Genomic DNA, 23,329 nt, shown 5'->3' on the forward strand with positions numbered 1-23,329 from the left:
TACTAATTGCCCAGCTTGTGCATAGTTAGTGCCAACCTCCAGACTTTATACCCCTAGTGAGATTATTATCATGTAAATGAATGACATGTAGGAAAGATTCTTCTTTATGATTCAACGATTTTATGTTGGTGTATTGGATAGACTAATATACATTATTCAAATATACAGTCCTATTGTGTCATGGATAACATAAGCAATTTAGCTGTACTACCATCACCGTAGTCTATCCTCTTGTAGCTAATAAACATAAAATCATGTTTATAGCACCATTATTTTGTAATAAGATGTTAAACACTCTGTTATGAAGTACCATTTGTGTACTGGTACTTTGTGCCTGACTCAAAGTTTTCTTAATGGAAATTACATTATAGAGGCAAGACTTATTGCTTATATAATGAGATTATTTTATACTAGCAAGAATGTAGTACACCTTTTAGGAGAATACCTAGAAGGGATAGAGGAAAACATAAAGGTAGCATGTTTTCCATCTGTGTCACCCCATGAACAGAAATTATCTTTCTGCCCATATCCATCCCATCGCTTAGCTTAAGGCTAACGTTTGTAATTGTGCATGTGCATTCCATAAGTACTGATGCATGTTAGCTGCTTGAGAATTTGCCCTTTCGAGGTGTTATAGAAATGGCAGAAATGTTGGTTCCTAAAATCACTTTGTCTCGCCTACTGGCCATGTGAATTAGTAAAAGCAGTTGTTTGAATAGTGGCAAATCTACGGATTTGCATGGTTGGAGATAACCAGACAGGTCCGTGCAGCTTACCTGGGAATTGAAAGCAGCACACCCTTGTTATTATGAAGTTACAGCCGAATATTTGTGCAATTTTATTAAAAATGCAAGTAATCCTGCCTCTACACCCAAACAACCTGCCTTTCTGCTAACTTATTACTAAGGTTCATACTATGAATTTGCTACAACCTGTGGGCTACCAGGGGATACTGGCCCTCAACCGTGATAGTTAGGGCCTTGTACCACTAATACCTTGGGGCTTGACCTACTGTGGCACTGTAAATTGGATGCTAAATACACCCTTTCAACCCTTGACCCTCTGGAAAGTAAGTGTGAGCCGCCACAGGCATTTTTCGAAGGTAGGTGGGAGGTAAAGACTCAAAAACGGTTATGTAACAGATACAATCCGTTCTGTCCAGCTCGGTTCTTTGCTTTAAAGGAAAAAGAGAAGTACTGTTATTACACACCAAAACATAATGCTACTCAAAGTAAGGTCAATCAAGCACAGGGATCTAATACGTGTGCTGCAGGATTGTAATCACACAGAATATGACTAGGCGGGATTATGGCATGCTCACGATGGCTTGTGAGAGCAGCTGTCTCGATTCGATTTGATTTGATTCAATAAGCTTTATTCGGTTCAGATAAAACAAACTTAAAACATTTGTTAAAAGCCAATACAATTCATTGAATTAATGGAATACAATCATGACTATTAATACAATTTAGTACAACATACTTTTCCTTACATGAATTGATCTCAAAATATATGTCGCAGTATAAAAACAAATATCGGGCTCTTTCATTGTAAACAACAGACTCATAGCAGCATCCGTAGTTAAAGTGCAATATTTTTTAAATAAAGGTTTTAGGAAAGCAATACGGAGGTTCAGATATAAATTACATATAAGGAGAAAGTGCAAAGTGCTTTGTTTAGTACGTCCATTACATGGGCAGGGGAAACAGGATACTTTTTTACACAGGGAAATGCTACCAAGTGATGAACGAGGCCTAATCTCAAATAGGTTTGGAATACCTCAATTTCTAAATATGAGTAATAGAACTGGCAAGTTGTTAAATGCCCGATGCTTCTTTGACGTGCATACTTTCTCTCCCACAGAAACGTATTTTTCACTTCTTTTTTAGACATTTCTATTGCTCCATAAGGGATTTCCAGGATGTTAATCTTAAATAGATCCTTAAAAGTTTGTACTATATAATTAAGCCAAGGGATCTTTAAGCAATTATCTAGTCCGAGACAGTCTTTAATAATCATTCTGTTGAATGTGGTCTCTTCTTTCAGCCATATGGATCTCCAGATCAGTAATGGTCTGAGCCCAATTAGGTCCGTCAGGTAATTAGTCCCCACATCACTGTGAATTAATTCAGTGGACGCTGAAGTGGGTAAACAGAGCAGCTTTTAAAGAAACATATTTTCCTCTGTTTGCAAATCACCATGATAATGATGACCCGATACCCCCGCACCATAAAGTGCGATTGAGGTGCATCTCGATTGATAAATGTGCAACATATCTTTAATTCGACGGTCCCCTATTTTAGCGGCAAACCTAAAAAAACCCGTGTACACTTTTTGCCATTTTAGCCCGGACATTCATCATCTCTTGCGACCATTTACCATCACCAGAGAAAGTCATCCCTAGGTAACAGAACTTGTCCACTGTTTGTATTTTCTGCCCTTCTACAAAAAAGGATTTAGTTCTCCCGGGCCTCAAACCACAGACCATAGTATAAGTTTTAGTCTTATTAATCTGCAACTTTCTACCCTTAATAAAATCAGCAAACTTATCTATTAACCTCTGTAGGCCTATAGGGGTTCTCGATAAAAGCACGGCATCATCTGCGCAAAGCAGAAATGGCACATCATGACCCTCCATCTGAGGTGCATCCGACTTACAAGGAGCAAGGATGCAGCCTTGCCGGATGCCTGATTTAACCTCAAATTTAGGGGTACACTCGCCCCTCTGGCCATATCGCACTAATGTTAATAATTTTTCGTAAAGCCTAGCCAAAAAGTAAATAATAGACTCTGTGGCACCAAGACCTAGTAAGATCAGCCATAATATGGCGTGATCCACTAAATCAAATGCGCTGCTGAAGTCAGCGAAACATAGGAAAAGGGACCCTTGCTTATCACATGTATATTTTCCGATTAATAATTCCAGATTAATACACTGTTCAAGGGTTCCCATCCCTTTCCTAAAACCATATTGGGTCTGTGTTAAAATCCCTTTGGCCTCAGCCCACTCCTCTAACCTGACAAGTAGGACCCTACTAAAAAATTTGATAGTCGAATCTAAAAGAGAAATCAGTCGATAGTTTTTGGCTTCAGATTTATCCCCTTCTTAAATATGGGAATAATAATTGATTCGCCCCATGTAGAGGGAGCTCCTTCCATTACAGCAGCGTTAAAGACTCTATTTAATATGGGACCCCAAACAGCAGGTATGGCTTTATAAACATCTATTGGAACGCTGTCCGGGCCCGGGGCTTTCCCTCCCTTACTGCTGTTAATTCCTTGTTCTACCTGCGCTAGTGTGATATATAGAGGTAAAATCGGCCAGATACTTAGATCCCCAGAATCAATTGTAGTTACATTTCCTGGGTTAAAAATACTAGAGAAATGTACAACCCATGCCTCGCTGCTGACATAGCATGTCAGTTCAGGGACTTCTTCATATTTTAAGAAAGTGAGTTTACTGTTTCCCAAAACAGCTGACTGTTAGATGTGTCTGCAGCCAGAGTTAATGTATCCCAGGCCTCCTGTTGGAGCTCTCTCTTTCTCTGTTTTAATTGTAATTTGTAAGCCGATCTTAAATTCTTTACAAGCACCATATCCCTGCTCCTACTAGACAGTGCTTGTTTTAGCTGGTTCAATGAGTGGGTGCAGGCATGGTTAAACCATCCTCTATTCTGTGTGAGTTTCTTATTTGATGTCGTAGTCAGAATACTATTAATAATTCCATTCATTTGACAAAAGTTCGTTAAAATCTGGGCTGGCTCGACATTAACATCCAAATTTTCAGAAATCTCAGTATAACAGTCGGAGACAATATTTTTGACACTTTTCCTGATTGACCCCTTTCCATTTTATTCTAGTGCCATTTGGTCTATACGGGGCTATATTGCAGATTGTAATTTGTGTTACTGGGCATCTATTGCCCCATAGAGCTAGTGGCATAATAATGCAGTTATGATCATTAAGTTGTAGGTCTACGATGGATGTATGTCAGTACAACACGATCTTTTAGATCGCGGTACTTGACAACGCTGCCATTACAACGCAAGTCGTTACAACGACTTGCGTCGGAGGGCGTGGATTGTGGAATATTATAATTTTATATTCCAACACCAGTCCACGTAACAGTAGGGAAGGTATTGGAATATACAATTACAATATTCCTTAACCAACAGTGCCATCCAGCACAAGTTGTAGCAACGACTTGCGTTGTAATGGCATCGTTGTTAAGGTAGTGCGTTGTAACATTGTAAACGATGTTCCCCGTCTTCGATCCATGGTGTGGTACAAAGAGGGACAATATTTGCGGAAACCAATACGTGATCAATGATGGTATTAGTATTTCTACCTGTAAAAGTTGGGATCATTTTCCCAGAACCATCTCTTGCACACTGCATTATATCCAGGTCGAATTAAGCTAGAAATTAGTTTAAAATATCTCTGTAAGGGTTATGTGGGAAGTGCACACAGTCATCTCCTGTATCATTCCTAAACCCACAAACCTTAGTCGAAGACAAAGGGCATATTTGCGTATTAAAATCTCCCACCCAAATTATATCAAAATTGACGCCTTCTTGATTGCCCAGTTTATCAATTGCATTCTCCAGTTCTGTAACTACCTTATAGCGTGTACAATCAAACAAATTATTATAAAAATTAATTAACAAAACATCCCGGCCATTTTTTTGGTGTAGCCAGAGTACCTGAGAGTGACATCCAACATTTATAAACATTTTAACTTCTATAGGCAGATTATTTAACATAAGTATTAGCAGCCCCCCCTTTGCTCTGCCAGCTAAGAAACGCAAAGCAGGTAAGTTATAGGAAACAAACCCATCAAAATTAACATGGTCTAAACACCAAGTTTCCTGGAGACATATAATGTCATGTTTATTAAGAAAATCCATCCATCCTAACATATCTATTTTCTTAGTCAATCCGGCTATATTCCACGAAGCTATACAAAACCCGCTGGTTATGGGGCTCTCTGTGTTTTCAACTACCTGGGTCATCAAAGGCAGGCCATCCCCTGTCACATCAATCATAGAGATCACAACCTGGGGAGAAAGATCTTCTTCCAAAGGTTGGCCTATATTACCATCTGGGATCTCTCCTTGCTCTTTGCTCAAATCCCTATCTTCCAGAATAATTATGTCCCCCATGGGATTTATCTCCTGTCCAGATAACAACTGTCCTACTGACCCCTCAGCCCCTTGTTGACTAGTACTCCTAGGGCCCGCCGTTCCTTTGATATGGCGGGCAGGACTTTGTCAATTATTCTCCTCAAGGGTACTGAGTGGGCGAAATCTGTTATGGGTAGGGATCGCAAAATGTGGCAAAGGTGGCATTGACCAATTAGCTCTACGGTATACCTGGTCTACTCCCATAGATGTGTCTTGTTTTAAATGCCTATAAAAAAAACAAGTTGAAGGAATTGAATACTACAATCATTGTTCTGTCAGAGCAGAAGCTCTTTCTAAAGTAATCCTAGCATAATGTGGATTCCTAAAATTAACAATAACGCAGTCACCCTTCCTTGATTTCCTTAAAGGGCCGATCCAATTTACTCTTCTTGTCGTAAGGTTCCGGTCTGCATGATTACCAGGGTAGCCACAATTACGATTTAGCCAATCCACCACTTTATTGTTAAGGGATGCATGTGTTTCAGTTAGACTCGGACTAAGAAGGGGGATGTTCACCAATACTGCCACAAACGGACAGCAATCCCGAGGTAAGTTAATGGATCTAATCCTTTTTCCCACCTCTGGTTCTTTATCTGCCCGATTTATAGGTGCCTGTGTAGTCTCAAAATTCCTAGTACCTTTGTTGCCTGTATCACAGGGGTAGCTATTTCCCAATGATTGTTTTTTTTGTCCTAAAGGGGCTGTGTTAACTACTGTGTCTAATACACTAGGGTTAGAGCTTACCGATTCCCCAACCCTCCTATTCCTGGGGATATCGGATACAGCCCCTAAGACGGATGTTATTCCTATACCTTGTGATCCTTCCGGCTGCCTAGTTATATTTTCTTTAAGCAACTCATTAGAATTGTTAAGTACCGCACTAAGTCTAACAACCTCACCATTAAGTTTATCTATTTTATCATGCAATGGTTTAAGGCATGTTTCTAATGTAACGGTTATGGCAGCAATGATGTGATTGACCTGCGCATCACCCATAATCCCCAGGCTAAGTGGGTGTTCCACTATAAGATTAGGAGATGGGGCCTTTATGCCTTTATTGGCTGTCCCCTGTTTTTGCTGGGTTTTCCTACATCTCCTTTTCCTTTTTGGGGTAGGTGATACATTGATGCCGGTAAACAATGAAATTCTCTAAGTTCGGGGAAATCTGGGGCAGGATCTGGACATAAAGAATTCAAATGGGGGCTATATTTAGGTCTTTGCTTGCATTAGACTCTACATTAGACGCTACTTGTAAATCAATCACATTTACAGGGCCGGGTGCGCTACCTAATCCTAACGAAAGGCGTCGTTCTGCCCTGTCTATTTCAACGCTAATGGCGCTAACCGCCTTCACGAGATAGCAATCGATAGTGGAGCCTGGGGTCTCAACTACATTATTAATTCCATTTTGTAATTTACGTTTCAACATGTTTATTGATGTTGTATTTAATGAAGACAAGTATGAACTAGAGAGTCCCCCAGTTACAATATACTATGCTTGGTGATATTTATACCCAAAAGAAGAATACACAAATACCCCTGTACACAAAATAATATAATTGTTATGATTGGTACGATAGTCAGGACCTAATGCTAGGATAAAATAAAACACTTAAGAATAATACAATAGTAAGATAAATGCTTAAAAAAAATTAAAAGCTTATTGATCACCTGAATTTCAAAAATTACATTTACTGATAATAAAACTGCAGGAACACTAGAATAGCATGTCCAAAGGAAGTGGTTGCATAAACTTACCAATTTAGAGCATAGCCGGTTACTCATGAGTTCTTTATCAATCCATGATTACAAAAACAAGGGGGTTGGCCCAGCCCAGCCTCGCACAGTCTCGAACGGGCTCAGACGAACCCACCCTTGAACCGGGACTCGCCGGCGCTTCCCGCGCGCGTCCCGTTGGGCGGGAGTGCTATCGGGATATTATGGGTCCTCCTGTGCTGCGGTGACGTGATCAACGAGCGTCACCCAGCGCCTGCTGGGAATTGTAGTCTGCTGGCCGTTTCCCTCACGGCATGGACCGGTGCCAAGTGTCCTACTCGGCCGTTCCCCTCACTGCTTCGTTGTCACCTGGAGTGTCAGAGGGTGAAAGCCGTTCCCCTCATGGCTGGTTGCGCAGTGATTTAGTAAGTAGGTGTGCCCCCTTATCTCAATTCAGTTGTGTTCTACTGCTAGAAAGTATTTTCAAGGCTTCTGTGTGTAAAGCACAAAAAGCCATTCATTTCAGCGGTAGAGGCACAGTTAGTGTTCAAGTACATTTGATTTCTTTACCTGAAATATCAGGCGCTTGGAACTCTTGAACGAGAGCCCCCAAATAACAACAATGCAAGCGGTTTGGCTTGAGGATCACAACAATGGCAGTTGGCTTTTCTCCTTTGTCCAATGTCAGTGAAGGTATGTGGTTTCTCCAGAAAAACAACAGTGGAGGCCCAGGTGGTTGCACTGCCCAAACAACTTCCCCCCCACTACCATCACTTGTGGTAACTGGTCCTCCAACTTTGGTGTCAATTCCTCACAGAGTCAGAAGAAGTGAATCAGCCCCTACTAGTAGGTTGCAACATAGCAGTGGCAGAGATGGTCCTGCTCTCAGGCTGTTGGCTGTGCAAGTACATGAAGTTTAGCCAGGGAACGTACTGGGAGGTCTGGAGAGCCACTCTGAGCTCTAATCTGCATTGGTTAAATTGCCTTACTTTGGTCAATTTTCTGAGCTGTCCCATGCTCTGGGCACTCGATTCGCCTTCTCTTCTTCAGAGAGTTGTCTCCCTGGAGGGTCAGGCATTCCTATCAATCTCTCTTTAGGTAAGACAGATTCTCAGACACCCAGCAGATCTACAGCTCTTCCAGCAAGATACTGCAGACTTCAGGCGATGTCGCCTCAACTGTGGACGATTGGCTGTCAAGGACACCTACCCTGGATCTCTGCAGTTCCTCTAGTACTCCATGGAGCATTCCCTCTCTTGGTCATGATGAAACTGGAACCAAGTGGCTTTGTTTGGGTCCTACCTTTATAGTCCTTTCCTGGCAGTAAATGTTGATTTCACTGACAGTGTTCTGGCACCCGTTTGAAGCTGTTTCTTTTCGAAAGTACCATGTCTTTCTGCAGAGCATAATCTTTGTTGAAGGAAATGTCTTTTACAGCAGGCTTTGGCAATGCTATCACCAGACTGGAATACCGAAACATAATCCCAATGAGGTGCTAAAACTCTCCACCTGGCAGACATCAGCCTTCTGGAGTAGCACTTTCTGGGGAGAAGAATGTGCAGACCTGTCTTACCTACGCACAACTACTACTAGCCACATACTCGGTTGCCGATGCACTCAATATGATATACTTTGTTCAGTAAAAATTTACAACAAAAAAGTAACAAATGACAGAAGTGTTGGAACAAAAACTCTCATGAGGGGTAAGTCTTGGAGTCTTTAATACAGTATGCAGCCAGCCGACACGTGTTTCATCGCATTCGCGATTCCTCAGGGCTAGATGGCTGTATCCAGGTCAAATAAGGTCGCTCAGCTGGTGATAATTCCGACCCAGCCGGGCCCTTGACCGTGAAGATACTCGGTATGAGTATATATGCAGATAGGTACGATTATAAGTAGACCTTGAGTTTTTATCATCAATCTCGGCGGTCACAGTAATTGCAATTTTTAAAGTTGATTGCCGCCGATGTCGAACAGGGTGTTGTTCTATTGGGCGGGTAATGACTCGCGTGTGCCGTTGAAGTTGTAACCTCAGTATACGCCCCAAGCTGTGTAAAGCGAAGGAGCGGCGTGTAGCGTATCTAGACCCCCGAGCCGTGTTCCTGTTTGGACCAAAAACCTTCGGAATTTATATACTACTAGCCACATGGCAGTGCTCAGAATGGGATGATCAACAGGCCTTTGATATCAAGGTGTCTGCTGCATTTATATATCAGGCTGGTCTTCTTTTATCCACACCCCAGTGTCTGAGGCTACACACTCCTACTCTGGATGAGAGCAGTATACTATCACTGTCTGGGAAAGCTGTATAACAGTCTCTGTCTAGTGCTATGTTTACCCATGACAACCAAAATGAATTTCACTGGTCTCTGCTACTGATCCAGCGCGGCTCTCCTAACTCAGATGTAACCACTGTTTCTCTTCCAGGGGATCCTCATCAATATTCATAAGCATTAGAATATTCCCGCCTATGCACGGGACCCTGGAAACACTATATTATATGTGCTCCACATATATATAACCATATATATATATATATATATATATATATATATATATATATATATATATATATATATATATATAAGCAATAGCAGCCTACTAAACACCAGAGCTAAATCATGATGTAAAGAATTTCCACCATACATGAAAAAACATGCATTAGAAACATGAGAAACAACCATAAAGTTTGTTTTAGAACTGTTTTAATGCTCAGAAAGCAGTAGAAATTCTTATAAAACACTGAAAGCATAGGAAGCTCCCAGGCTGCATTGCAAATCCCCAGTCTAAAAAGACTGAAAAGCTAACCTGCAGCTGAATGCAATAAACTGACACCGTGCCTTTAAGGCACCCATGAACCCCAGCTTCCCATCATGCCTCAGGGGTGACAGTTAGGTCAGTTGTTCTTTCCGGCTCCTTCAGGAAGGATCCTGGCAAATCAGCTCCACTCTTTTCTGTTTTTCTGACAGAAATTTGCTTCACTTTTCACAGTTTTTTGTCTTACTTTGACATTTTTCACCTAGTCAAGTAAGAATCTGTCTTTTATTGACAGTTTGGTGGGTATTTTCTGCTTGAAATGCCTTCCCTTTTTGACAACTGCCCTTCTTGTGGCAACAAGAAGGCCAAGACAGACAACCATGATGTCTGTATTCTTTGTCTGCCTGAAGAACATGACCCAAAGGCCTGTCCTCACTGTAAAACCCTGACAGGAAGAACTCTGAAGGACAGGGGATTCACATCTATGGCCTTGCCCAAAGGTCATATGTAGGAAAGTCTCCGGTAAAGAAGGGCTCCAAGAGGGCTAGAACACCTTCAAAAGACAAGTCTTCGCACCCTTCAGCTTCAGCGTCGGGCTCGGCGCTGAGGAAAGAACTACCGGTGGGTCATTTATCTAAAAAACGACCTTCCACGGCGGGCTCGCCGTCGAGAAAAAGAGATTCAGGTACGTTGTCGACGTCTAGAATTCAAGACCCTCCGCCATCGTCAACCCGGTGATGATCGACGATCCGCGTCGAGGACCAAGACCCCTCCGCCATCGTCAACCCGGCGACGATCGGCGCCGAGGACCGTCACACCTCTGCCGTCGTCAACCAGGCGACGATCGGCGTCGAGAAGTGTGACCCCTCCGCCGTCATCAACCTGGCGACGATCGGCGTCGAGGAGCAGAGACCCTCCGCCATCGTCGTCGTCACGATGTTTGGCGTCGAGGAGAGGCTCACCTCTGCCGCTGCAGAGAGTCCAGAATCCTCCGCCGTCGACAACCAGACGTCGATCGGCGTCGAGGAAGAGATCTCCGTCGACGTCGCGTAGGCGTTCAGCATCGAGGGTTGACCAATACCCCTCCGCCGTCGTCGCGTAGACACTCAACGCCGAGATTGACTGCTCCTCTGTCGCCCCAGCGGCATTCGGCGTTGAGGGCTCCGTCGCCGGCTTCACATCGCCGTTCGACGTCGAGACATCGCCAATCCTCGCACCGCTTGCCGTAGAGGCATTCGACGTCAGAACACCCGACGTCGAGGCATCATTAGCGGACTGGGTCGACGTCGAGGAACTCCGCTTCAGGGAGATCCAGAGAATCGGTGATTCTAGTGACAGAATCAGCCTCCCGACACTCATCCTCGCATTCGTCTGGGCGAGCTGCCTCAAAGTCTAGAAGCCCTGCCCGCAATCCACCTTTGCGAGACCCTCCTTCTGCAGATGTGAGGTTGTCCCCTAGATGGAATCTGCCATTAGATCATTGGCGAGATTCAGGGGCTACGAGGCGGATGCAAGATTACGCCAGTCCTACACATAGGTCTCCGCTTCAGAGACTAGTTGAAGAAGTGAACAGACGCAGCCCTCCCATGCACAGAGTTCAAGCTGAAAGATCGCCTGTGAGGAGGCCATCTAGATCTCGTTCTCCCAGAAGGGAGGAACGTTCAGGAAGATCACACAAAAGGAGGCACAGTTCTCATCGCAGGAGTAGGAGGACGCCATTCACTTCTTCTATCTCCTCTACCCGATCTTCCAAGAGGGATTATTCTCCCACACTTTCGGATAGCCCTATCTCTAGGGTCTCTCCGGTTGATGACATCAACACTTTCCATGATGTCTTGCAAAGAGGAGCTCAGAAGCTCAACATTGAACTGTCTATTCCACAAGTCACTACGACCGTGATTTTTGAGACACTTCACCAGAAGTCTGCTTCACGTCCGTTGCTGCCATTGGTTCCAGGGATTATGGACCCTGTCAAAGACATATTCCTGGCTCCAGCGACCATTAAAGCAGTGCCGGCTCGCATCCAGAAAAAGTACAAGCCAGCTACCTCTGACCCGGTCTTTGTCAAGACTGACCCTCCTGCAGACTCAGTGATCGTAGCAGCAGCACGAAAAACACACTCCATCACTGCTACCTCCTCAGTCCCTCCAGATAAGGACAGAAGATCACAGGACTCGTGGGTTTGTAAGGTCTGCAACTCTGCCTCGTCTACACTGAAGGTCTCCAGTGCAGCTGCACTGTTGGGTAGATATGATAGAGCCTTATGGGACTCCATGGAGCGTTTCAAGTCCAAACTGCCGAAAGAAGACCAGAAGGACTTTGAAGAGACAATGACAGAAGGCTGTCTGGTGGCGAACCAGATGATTAGCACGGCTGCGGACGGCGCAGCCCTTGCGGCGCATTCTTATGCCCATGGAATTTGCGCTAGAAGGTCGTCTTGGTTGCGCCTGACAGGCCTCAAGCCCAATGCACAACAACGCATCTTAAACCTTCCTTTTTCTGGTTCCTCTCTCTTCGGTGAACACACTGACGAAGAGATGAGTAGAATGAAAGCCGAGCAAGAAACAGTCAAAGCAGTCTGTTTGGAAAAGAAAAAGGAGTTCATGCGCCGTTTTAAGACCAACAAGGGCAGAGGGGCTCAACAGAGGGTTGAAACCCCTCAGTGGTTCCAAAACAATAATCAGGGCAAAACCCAGTTTTGAGGGGGAAAATCCAACCGAGGTAGAGGAGTTCAACAACAGCAATCCTCTACATCAACGAGAGGGGGGAAGTCATGAGCAGTGGCTTCCTCTGGCGCCGTTTCCCACTCCAGTGGGAGGAAGTGCTTCACAACATCTGGAAGAGTGGTACAGCATCACAAAAGATCGTTGGGTGCTGAATATACTGCGCAATGGATACACGCTTTGTTTCCGTGCGCCCTCAAAGAACATTCCTCCAAAGAAATCTCGTCCTCACCAGTTAGATCTGCTCCGAAGAGAGGTGAAGGTTCTTCTTCAAAAACAAGCTATAGAAGAAGTATCTCCCTCGCAAAGATGAAAGGGAGTCTACTCCAGATATTTTCTTGTTCCCAAAAAGGATCAGGAGAACAAGTTTCGTCCCATCCTAGACCTTCGTCTGCTAAACAAAGTCATAGTCAAAGAGAAGTTCTGCATGTTGGCTCTTCACCAAATATGTCCACATCTACAGGAGTGCGATTGGATGTGTTGAGTGGATCTGCAAGATGCATACTTTCATTTTCCAATTGCACTGCATCATCGCAAGTATCAGAGGTTTGTGGTCGGCAACAAACACTACCAGTACAAGGTGCTACCCTTCGGGCTCAAATCACCACCGCGAGTCTTCACCAAATGCATGCCAGTGGTGTCAGCTTTTCTTCACAAAAAAGGGCTCTACGTCTATCCGTACCTAGACGACTGGCTCATAAAAGGTCCAGCTCCTCTTCAAGTAGAGACCGACTTCCGCCTTTGCCTACAACAATTGCACAATCTCGGCCTCCATGTCAACATGGAAAAGTCAGTCCAGCAGCCAACCCAGTCCATCCACTACCTAGGCTCCGTTCTGGACACAAATTTGGGAAGAGCGTTTCCTTCGGAAGAGAGACTTTTTTCGATGCAGCAAAAGTGCAGGATTCTGCTCGAGACCCAAAGTCAAACAGTCCGTCAGGTATCCTCCCTGCTGGGTTTCATGGCGTCCTGCATCTTTCTCATACCGCACGCCAGGCTGAGGATGCGTCCTTTGCAACAGTCTCTGGAGGACCAGTGGGACCAATTGACAGGACACTGGGAAGACCGGATCAGTCTTTCCCAGGCAGCGAAGATTTCCATCAAGTGGTGGACTCGACCTCAAAATCTGTTGGTGGGAGTTCCTTTTCACCAACCTCTCCCGACTCGCCCAGACGAATGCGAGGATGAGTGTGGGGAGGCTGATTCTGTCACTAGAATCACCGATTCTCTGGATCTCCCTGAAGCGGAGTTCCTCGACGTCGACCCAGTCCACTCATGATGCCTCGACGTCGGGTGTTCTGACGTCGAATGCCTCTACGGCGAGCGGTGCGAGGATTGGCGATGTCTCGACGTCGAACGGCGATGTGAAGCCGGCGACGGAGCCCTCAACGCCGAACGCCGCTGGGGCGACAGCGGAGCAGTCAATCTCGACGTCGAGTGTCTACGCGATGACGGCGGAGGGGTATTGGTCACCCTCGATGCTGAACGCCTACGCGACGTCGACGGAGATCTCTTCCTCGACGCCGATCGACGTCTGGTTGTCGACGGCGGAGGATTCTGGACTCTCTGCGGCGGCAGAGGTGAGCCTCTCCTCGACGCCGAACATCGTGACGACGACGATGGCGGAGGGTCTCTGCTCCTCGACGCCGATCGTCGCCAGGTTGATGACGGCGGAGGGGTCACACTTCTCTGAACTTGACGGCATGGCTCCTGAAGTCCTGCAGTATGGACATCTGAATTTGCCTTCTGATTGTATGCGCATTTTAAAGGAAGCTAAGAGGCCCTCCACAAGAGCGTCATATGCGTTCAAGTGGAAGAGGTTCTATATTTGGTGTGGGGAGCATCATCTTGACCCTATTAAAGGGCAGGAGGATGGTATTCTTCCATACCTTCTTTCCTTAGCAACATCTGGTTTGAAGTTTGCTTCCATTAGAGTGCACTTGTCAGCCATTGTGGCGTATAGGAAAGCGCCACTCCAAAAGTCTTTCTTCCAGATGCAAGTGGTCAAGGACTTCCTTCAGGGGTTAAAGAAAGTCTATCCCCCTGTACGAAATCCTTCTCCTCCCTGGGAGTTGAACCTTGTTTTATCCAAGTTAATGGGAGCTCCTTTTGAGCCCATCCACATAGCAACGTTACAACATTTACCTTGGAAGGCCGCTTTCTTAGTTGCTATCACATCAGCGCGCAGAGTAAGCGAAATCCAAGCGTTGTGTACAAAAGAGCCTTACACTGTTTTCCACCACAATAGAGTAGTATTAAGGATTCATCCATCCTTTCTACCAAAGGTTGTGTCTGATTTTCATATTAATCAGTCTATTTCACTTCCATCCTTTTTTCCAAACCCTGCTAACCCTGCTGAGAGGTCTCTGCATTCTTTAGATCTCAAAAGAGTGCTTAAATTCTATTTGGAAAATACTAAGAGTATTAGGAAGACGGATCAACTTTTTGTCAATTATGGTTCCATGAGAACAGGCTTTCCAGCTGCCAAACGATCCATCTCCAGATGGATTGTCTCCTGTATCAAATTGGCTTATCAGCTAGCGGGCAAGCCCTTACTGTTGACACCTAAGGCACACTCTACTAGGGGGAAAGCGGCCACAGTAGCTTTCCTACATGATGTCCCTATGTCAGAGATTTGCAAGGCTTGAACCTGGAGTTCAGTTCATACCTTTACAAGGCATTACTGCCTAGAATCTGATTCCAGGACTGATACTCAAGTAGGGCAGGCCTCTTTGAGGAGTCTATTTGGGTAGCCTGCGGCCTGTTCAGGCTTAGTTTTGTCTAGGCTTATGAATGATATACTGTTTTTAATCCTTTGCCCGCAGGGAGATGAGGTGAGGCTCGCTATTCTATTCTAATGCTTATGACTATTGATGTGATCCCCTGGAAGAGAAGGATTAGTTACTTACCTGTAATCCTAGTCCTCTTCCAGGGGTATCCTCATCAAAGTCATAAGCAACCCTACCGCCTCCCCGGGCAAAGGACACATTTAACATGGAGATATTGTTAACCTATTATTTCATGTTTTTTTCAGTCTCCGCAAAGAACAACTGACCTAACTGTCACCCCTGAGGCATGATGGGAAGCTGGGGGTCATGGGTGCCTTAAAGGCACAGTGTCAGTTTATTGCATTCAGCTGCAGGTTAGCTTTTCAGTCTTTTTAGACTGGGGATTTGCAATGCAGCCTGGGAGCTTCCTATGCTTTCAGTGTTTTATAAGAATTTCTACTGCTTTCTGAGCATTAAAACAGTTCTAAAACAAACTTTATGGTTGTTTCTCATGTTTCTAATGCATGTTTTGTCATGTATGGTGGAAATTCTTTACAGCATGATTCAGGTCTGGTGTTTAGTAGGCTGCTATTGCTTATTTTTATATATATATATATATATATATATATATATATATATATATATATATATATATATATACGGTTATATATATGTGGGGCACATATAATATAGTGTTTCCGGGGTCCCACGCATGGGCGGGAATATTCTAATGCTTATGACTTTGATGAGGATACCCCTGGAAGAGAACTAGGATTACAGGTAAGTAACTAATCCTTACTCATCGGTGGGGCTCATAACACCGCGAGTCACACACACGCACATACACATTACATCTGAAACAGTGACAAAGTAATAGAGCTGCTGGTTAGCAGGGTACCTAGGATTTTATGCTTTGTGCATTATATACATTTATTTTATTCTATATATGCCAACATGTTACCTGGAAACCCCTACACCAAGACACTCCACTATTTGGTCAATAGATCATCTAGCAGAAGTTAGTTGATGGAGACTAAGACCAGCTTAATAATAGTAATCCACATAAACGTTAACATTTTATTCTGTCATGACATTTTAACAAAGTAAAACACAACTCGAGTTTCAATTTTAAATTTAGTTTCATCTATTCATTTAGGAAACGGAAATGTAGTCTATTCAAACAAGCAAGAATTTAGCATTTATTTAGTTCATGTTAAAATAAAATTAGAAATCATACTACCTAGCTCTGTTCCAAAGAAATAACAGAGTTGCATGAGTCTCAATCTGTCTCTCTGTTCTCCTCAACGCCTCAAAATAAAAATCTCTGCATTCGGTCATCTTCATTGCTCCAACAATTAAAGTTCAGAAATATTTTAAAGTCTCTTGCACCATAAAATAGTTGAAACCGACGGCATGTCGTGGTGCAAAATAAATCCAAAGAGCCAACCTTTTTTACCCTTTTCGAACAAGCTCTTTTTTACCCTTTTTCACTAACTATCTGACTAAAATTGAAACTTTTAGGGTCCACAGTTCATTCTGATTGGTCCACAACATTCACCTCATCCAACCTTGACAGAACCGGTTTTCCAAATTGCACAGTCATTTTCACCCGTTCCCACGAATGTCATCTGCAAAAGCATCTGTTCCCATATTCTCAGATGCAAAACAATTCTTGGCATCTTCTTGCACTCTTAGGTCAGACTGACCTTGACATCGCTCTCTCTGTATACCAGGCTCTCTGCTGATTTAGCCATTTGCCTCCAGCGCATGCGTAAAGGCTCTCTCTTTCAATCAGCAGCCATCTTATTTTTCACATCTAGGCCACATAGGCCTCAATGAGAATTAGTGCGAAAACAAACACAATAGAATGTTAAAATATAGAATTATAGGTTTTTTCTGTTAACCTCCCCCCATTCTAATATTCCCTATTAGTAAGTTACCTAGCAGAAGCATACATATAGCTTTATTTACTTACCAAATGCATTTATTTTCTTTTTGCCACGATAAGACAATCACATTTATAGAAGTAAAACAAACCAGCTGTTTTCGTATTATAGCACTATTTTAGTATGACTCATTCACAATTGTTAATAAATTAGCCTTTGCAGTCGGGGATTAATACCCACGTGTAATATTGATGTCTTAAGTGCAATTTTGTTGGTTAATTATTCATCCTTCAAACGATTAATTTGATTATAGTTATGTGAGTGTAACTTCACAGGGGGTACACAACATTTGTGTCTCACCCCTGCTCTATCACTACCATACACTTTAAAGAAAACATGGAGTCTTGCTACCACTCTCCATAAAGCATGCACATGACATGCACACACTGATGTTAACACAGGGTCTGCGCATTCTGCTCAAGCTGAACTTTACTCAACTGGGACCAGTAGGCACAACACTCAGCTCAAGAGGGAAAAAAGTCTGTTTAATACTGTTAATAAGATAAATAATGCGCTGCCACTATTGCTTATTGTATATTTTCCAGGACATGGGCAGTTGACTGGAACGTGCACTTGGCTTACCTCTCCAGAACTCAGAGCCATAATCTGGGCCTCATGATCATTTACAAGACCAGGCCTTTGCATACATGCAGGATTATTGGGTGCACTGGGACAACAATGTCACCAAATAACCCACAGTAGCTATTTGGATAAATAACGTTTAAAATGAACCCCAAAAAACCACAGCTGTGACGTCTCTAGGCCAGTTTGCACATCTATACCACCATGCAGTGGACATTTATGTTTTAACAGTACTCATGACTATTCCACATTCCTGTGATCTCAAACAACCTCTCACTAGGTTACTAGGACTCACCAGTCTGAATAATTGGACAATCCTTGGCATGCATGAAAAATAGAATTGCACTGGAGTGGATCTGCCTGGTGCTTGGCTCCATGTAAAAAACTATTCAACTAATAGAGACAGTGTGTGAAGTCCTGTGGAACCTCAAAGCTAAGGGGTTCGGTTCAAATGTAGAAGGGGGCATGAAGACCCTTTGGGGCTAAACCGAGAGGAATGAGCCAAGCTAGTTCAGCACCAATCCACAAAGGCCCCTTTTCCAATGTATTACATAGAATAAAATGGTTATTAGTGTCAAATACTTCCGACAGATTGAGAAAAATCCAACAAGCTGACACCATCACCATCTGAATCAACCTTAGATTGTTAGTGAAGATGCCCAGCCCAGCTGCTTGCTCTGGTGGATGCAAAAGAAACATTAGGCATCTTTAGATGTTTGTGGCAAAAAGGTGGCAAGCCTAAAGTTGGATGGCTAGGTTGGATCTACCCTTGTGTTTTCATGAGTGTGATTACCATAGCTTTCGTAAAATTCACTGGGCCTGACCATGACTCTAAAGAATTTGGTATACTAGATAGAGGTGGCAGTGAGGATAAAGACAAGCCTGTAGCCATAGATGCTGGCATAGATCCAGCTTTAATCCAGATTTAATCTTCGTGAGGCTAATCGCTAACTTCTAGACTGAGAGCAGAACAAAGTTGAGCAATCTGGCTTTCAGGCTATGATTGCCAAGATCTGTAGCCAAGCCTCTGTCTGTTCAGCTGCATGAATATCTAAAATCGTCTTGTCAAAGACGTTTGAGAGAGCTGTACAACTCCTGCAATAGCCTGATCTTAATGTAGCAAGATGTCTGATTGGCAAAACGTTCCCCAATTCCAAATTTCCTCTTTTTGAGGATTAGCTGCCTCTTGAATGTACCAAGGAAAATGCTCTATGAGCACTCCGCATCTCATCTTTACAAACATCAAGTGCTGCCCATTGTATTACATTTACATTTTACATCTTGTCCTTTTCCTCCTGTATTTCTTCCTCCTGGACCTTTGATCATTCTTGCTCTGAGTCTTCAGGCCAACTAGGTAGTAAGAATACCATCAACATATTTTTCTTTCATGAGACATAACTTTAAGTGCAGTAACGACTAACTCGTCTATGGTGGATTTAATCCATTCAGTCAAACACTGATAGTCATGAAGGATGTCTGCTTTTGCAGAGAAAGTAAAACGTTGTGGCCCATTCTCATTTAGGATATGGCTAATGTTGGGCACTAAGAACAGACTTTCCACTTTTAAACCCACACTGGGCTTACTTTCACAATGGATATCAAACCAGATGAAGCAAACACTCCTTAGTGAACCCAGGAATAAGACCATTATTGTGAAATATTGCGATCGAAACAAACGCTGTTTTGGGCAATAATAGTGGACACACATGTAATATGTAGAAAGGATATGTTTATTTGAGGAGCCCCCTCACTGCCCAATGCATGTATGTCTTGCACTGTGCATGAGAGTGTGTCATTGAGATTTCTGGTGACTCCATTATTGGAACCATGAATGTGCCTCATCAATGCCTCTTTATGTCATTGGCTGTGACCCAAATGTGCCTGGTTTCAGTAAATCTATCATTGACATTTTTGTATACAAGAGAAGAGAAAGAAAGCAAAAGTATGATTTTCTTCATGCTCTGAAACCTGTCAATTTGTCTGGTTGTATTTCATTTTAGGGAAAGAATGCCAGCAAACGCAAATCAAAGAAGAAAGGTCTTGCTTTCGACTCAAACAACTTTAAGAGTCAATATGAGGTGAGGAATCTTAAATTGTGATACGGAGAGGGCTCTGTGGTAAACACTTTCACATTGTTTCATCCAAAGCAATTTATAAAGCGAGCTAAAGCCCCTATACTTTAAAGGCCAGAAAGATGTGGGGGTGCTGTAGGAATTATGGTAATTTTATATGAACACTACTCTGTATAACACTATTTACTGTAGTTCATTCAGAGCAAAACCTCCAATATAGGTGTGTAAATGAAATCTAATGTGGGTGTTGTGAGCTGCATTCATGCTCCTAAACCAAAGGCAACTATATGATGATGGAAATGTTATTTCACAGCAGTTAATACCTGGCAACATATAAGGAATATATAGAATTTTAAGATTGATAGCTGTACTTGATTGGATGTTTTCCAGCGAGGAGCTCCAAGTGACATCACTTAGACTGAGGAGTTAAACTTGAAGTGAGATGGAACCCTCAACTACCCGGGAAGGCGACGGTTCAGCATTTGCTACAGCACGAGCTTCATGCCAAGTTTTCACCGCTCTGCCATCAGTGCATAAAAAACTCAAAACTCTTTTTTTTCACATGTCTCATGCCAGAGCAGTACATAACCAGGTATCTGAAAGAAACAGGTCAGTGTTAGATTCCTTACCTTAGAATATCCCCTGTCATCAGACAGGATCCCGAAAGTTTTCGTCAGCAGTACCCCTCCGCGTTGGTAGGCGTCGTCTGCGGCTCTGCGTCCGTCGTTGGCGTCGTGATCGCCGGGATGACGTCGTCTGACTACTTAGACTCCTCCCTCGCGTGCTGACATCAGTTCTTTTTTCCGCGCCAGCAAGTGCAGATCCGGGAAGAGCTTGTACCCTAGTCACTTTTTGACACATTTTTGGCCTATTTTGGCTATCTTTTTCGAGTTGATTTGACTCCTGGTGCCGGTAGGGATGCCTGGATTCAAACCGTGGGACGCCTGTCACCGCCTGATGTCGGTGACCGACCCCTACCGCTGGTGTCTCTACTGCCTAGGGGCCGACCACGACGACAAGTCGTGCCCCGACTGCCAGGCCTTGACGTCGAAGGCTAGGCAGGAGCGATCCGACAAGCTATTCGAGCTCCGTCAGTCGGCTCCGCACTGCTCGAGGTCCCGGTCGAGGAGGAAGTCGAGGGGATGGTCGCAGAGCCGGAGCCGGCACCAGTCGTCGGGCTCCAAGTCCACGCATTCCGGTAAGTCGAGGCAATCTAAAAAGAAGTCAAAGAAGTGACATCGCTCTTCTGACTCCCCTCGACGGTCGCGCGACTCGGCTGAGGGTTGGGGTGGCACCACCCGCGCAGCTCCGCAGGAACCGCAGGCGTCGCGTCCGGTCCCATACCCTTCGGTTCCTAGACTGCATGCGACGCCGGAGGAGGTACGTGATTTCCTCGTGGCCATGAGGACTCATTTCCCTCCGTCGAGGCCTGTCGGCGCGCCTTCGGGCCCCGCAGACCTGACGAGGGGCATTAGCGCGCAGGCGGCTTCGGCCCAGGCGCCGTCGTCGACTTCAGTTCCGACGTCGCAGTGCCCCGGGGGACCCAGGCCTGGATCCCGGTTGACGCCAGTTGACCTCACGACCCCTCCGCTAGTTCCGACCCGGATGGTGTCACTCCCGGCGCTGTCCTCGGATGACGCCGTCCCCAGTTTCAGCCCCGGTCCGGGTCCGGCGTCGGACCGGTGCCGTCTCCGGCGTCGATGGGTGAGCAATTCATCTATGATCCAGCTCCGTTATTCCTGCCTTTTTATCAGGACACGAATGAAGGGGAGGACTGGGAGGGGTCTGAGGACCCTCAGCACAACAGTGCCAGTTGAGTCAGGACTGGGCAGACGAGCTAGGGGGTGCCACTGGTCTTGACACTTCGCCTGACACTGGCTTCATTTCTCCTCCCTCCGTGGCTACGGAGGAGGGTGCTACCTATGGTGTGGTGTTGCGCAGGGCAGCCAAGGCCTTGTCTCTTGAGCTCCCTGCTGCGGCCATGAGGGCTAATCTCCACACTGAGGTGCTTCAGCCACCAGTAAGCTCTTCGGAGCCTCTGCTGCCGTTCAATGAGGCCTTCACAGATGTTCTGATGGGCACCTGGTACAAGCACTCCACAGTGCCCCCTGTGGATTAGAACGTGGCCCGACGCCACCGCCCGGCTCCGGTCGACCCCTGCTTTCTGTCGGTACACCCCACCCTCAAGAGCCTGGTGATCCAGGCCTCTACGTCCCAGACCGCATCCCCGACTGCCCCTCCAGATCGGGAATCCAAAAGGTTTGACCAGTTTGGGAAGAAACTGTTCTCCTCACTTAGTCTGGGGTTGCGGTCTATCAACACTGCTTGCCTTTTGGGCCGTTACACCCACTCCTTGTGGGATAGGGTTGCGGACGTGCTGCCCCAGTGCTGGAGGAGGCCCAGGCACGGCTCACTGAAGCTCTTGCTAAGGGGCGAGGTGCAGCACGTCATTCCATCAGATGTGGGATTAATACCACGGACTCGCTGGGCAGAGCGATTTCCATGACGGTGGCGATCCGTCGCCACGCCTGGCTGAGGTCCCCCAATTTTTCAGGGGATGTCCAGTCCACCCTCATGGACATGTCCTTCGATGGCCGTCGCCTTTTTGGCGACAAAACAGACAGTGCGCTTGAGCGTTTCAAGGACTCCAGGGCTACGGCCAAGTCCTTGGGCCTGTCGGGCCAGCGCCAGCAAACTTCTGCTTTTTGCCCCTTTCGTGGCCAAGGAAGTGGCGCCCCTACACGTTCGTGCAGCCACAGGCCGCAGAACCAACCTCAACGCAGTCACGGATGTGGTAACCACCGTGGCGGTGCAGGGGGACAGAGGCCCGGTCAGTCCACATCCACTCCCACAGCATCTGCCTCAAAGCCTTCCTAGTCCGAGCTTTCAGGCCCATTCAACCCAAGTGGGGGGGCAGGGTTCGCCATCACCTCCTCCACTGGAGTACCATCACTTCGGACAGGTGCGTGCTGCAAATCGTTCGAAGGGGCTACTCCCTTGCCCTTCGAGGCGACCCCTCCAGCCATGTCACCGCAATACCACCACATGTCAGGGGATCACTTGCAGCTTCTGCAGGAGGAAGTTACGGCCCTCTTGGCCAAGGGGGCCATCGAGTGCGTTCCTGGGCCAGAAGTAGGACGTGGTTGTTACTCCCACTACTTTCTGGTCCCCAAGGAGGGCACAGGGGGCCTGCTCCCTATCTTGGACATCCGGAGCGTCAACGGCTTCCTGGCTGCCCTAGACCCCGGAGACTGGATGGTAGCGTTGGACTTGCAGGACACATATTTCCACATCCCGGTTCTGCCGGCCCACCGGCGCTACTTGCGGTTCACGGTAGGCTACGAGCACTTTCAGTTTACCGTGCTCCCCTTCGGCCTCACCAGTGCCCCTCTGGTGTTCAGGAAAGTGATGGCGGTGGTCGCAGCTCACCTGTGCAGATCAGGGGTTCTAGTCTTCCCCTATCTCGATGACTGGTTGTTGAAGGCGGGCTCGCCCCAGACAGTCGTCTACCACCTCCAGACTACGGACGATCTCCTGCACTCGCTGGGGTTCTCCATCAACATGCCGAAGTCACACCTGTGC

General features: G+C 45.6%; 1 protein-coding gene across 1 annotated transcript in view; it reads left to right on the plus strand.

Moving 5' to 3' along the window:
• LOC147685114 (cyclic nucleotide-binding domain-containing protein 2-like) overlaps positions 1-23,329 on the plus strand; it is an 827,522-nt gene that overhangs the window by 324,587 nt on the left and 479,606 nt on the right. The window contains exon 3 of the mRNA XM_086942419.1: positions 19,676-19,753. Within this exon, the coding sequence (XP_086798545.1) occupies positions 19,676-19,753 (78 nt within the window). The remainder of the gene's footprint in view (positions 1-19,675; positions 19,754-23,329) is intronic.

This window comes from Lissotriton vulgaris, chromosome 10, assembly GCF_964263255.1.
Source record: "Lissotriton vulgaris chromosome 10, aLisVul1.2, whole genome shotgun sequence".
NCBI lineage: Eukaryota > Metazoa > Chordata > Amphibia > Caudata > Salamandridae > Lissotriton > Lissotriton vulgaris.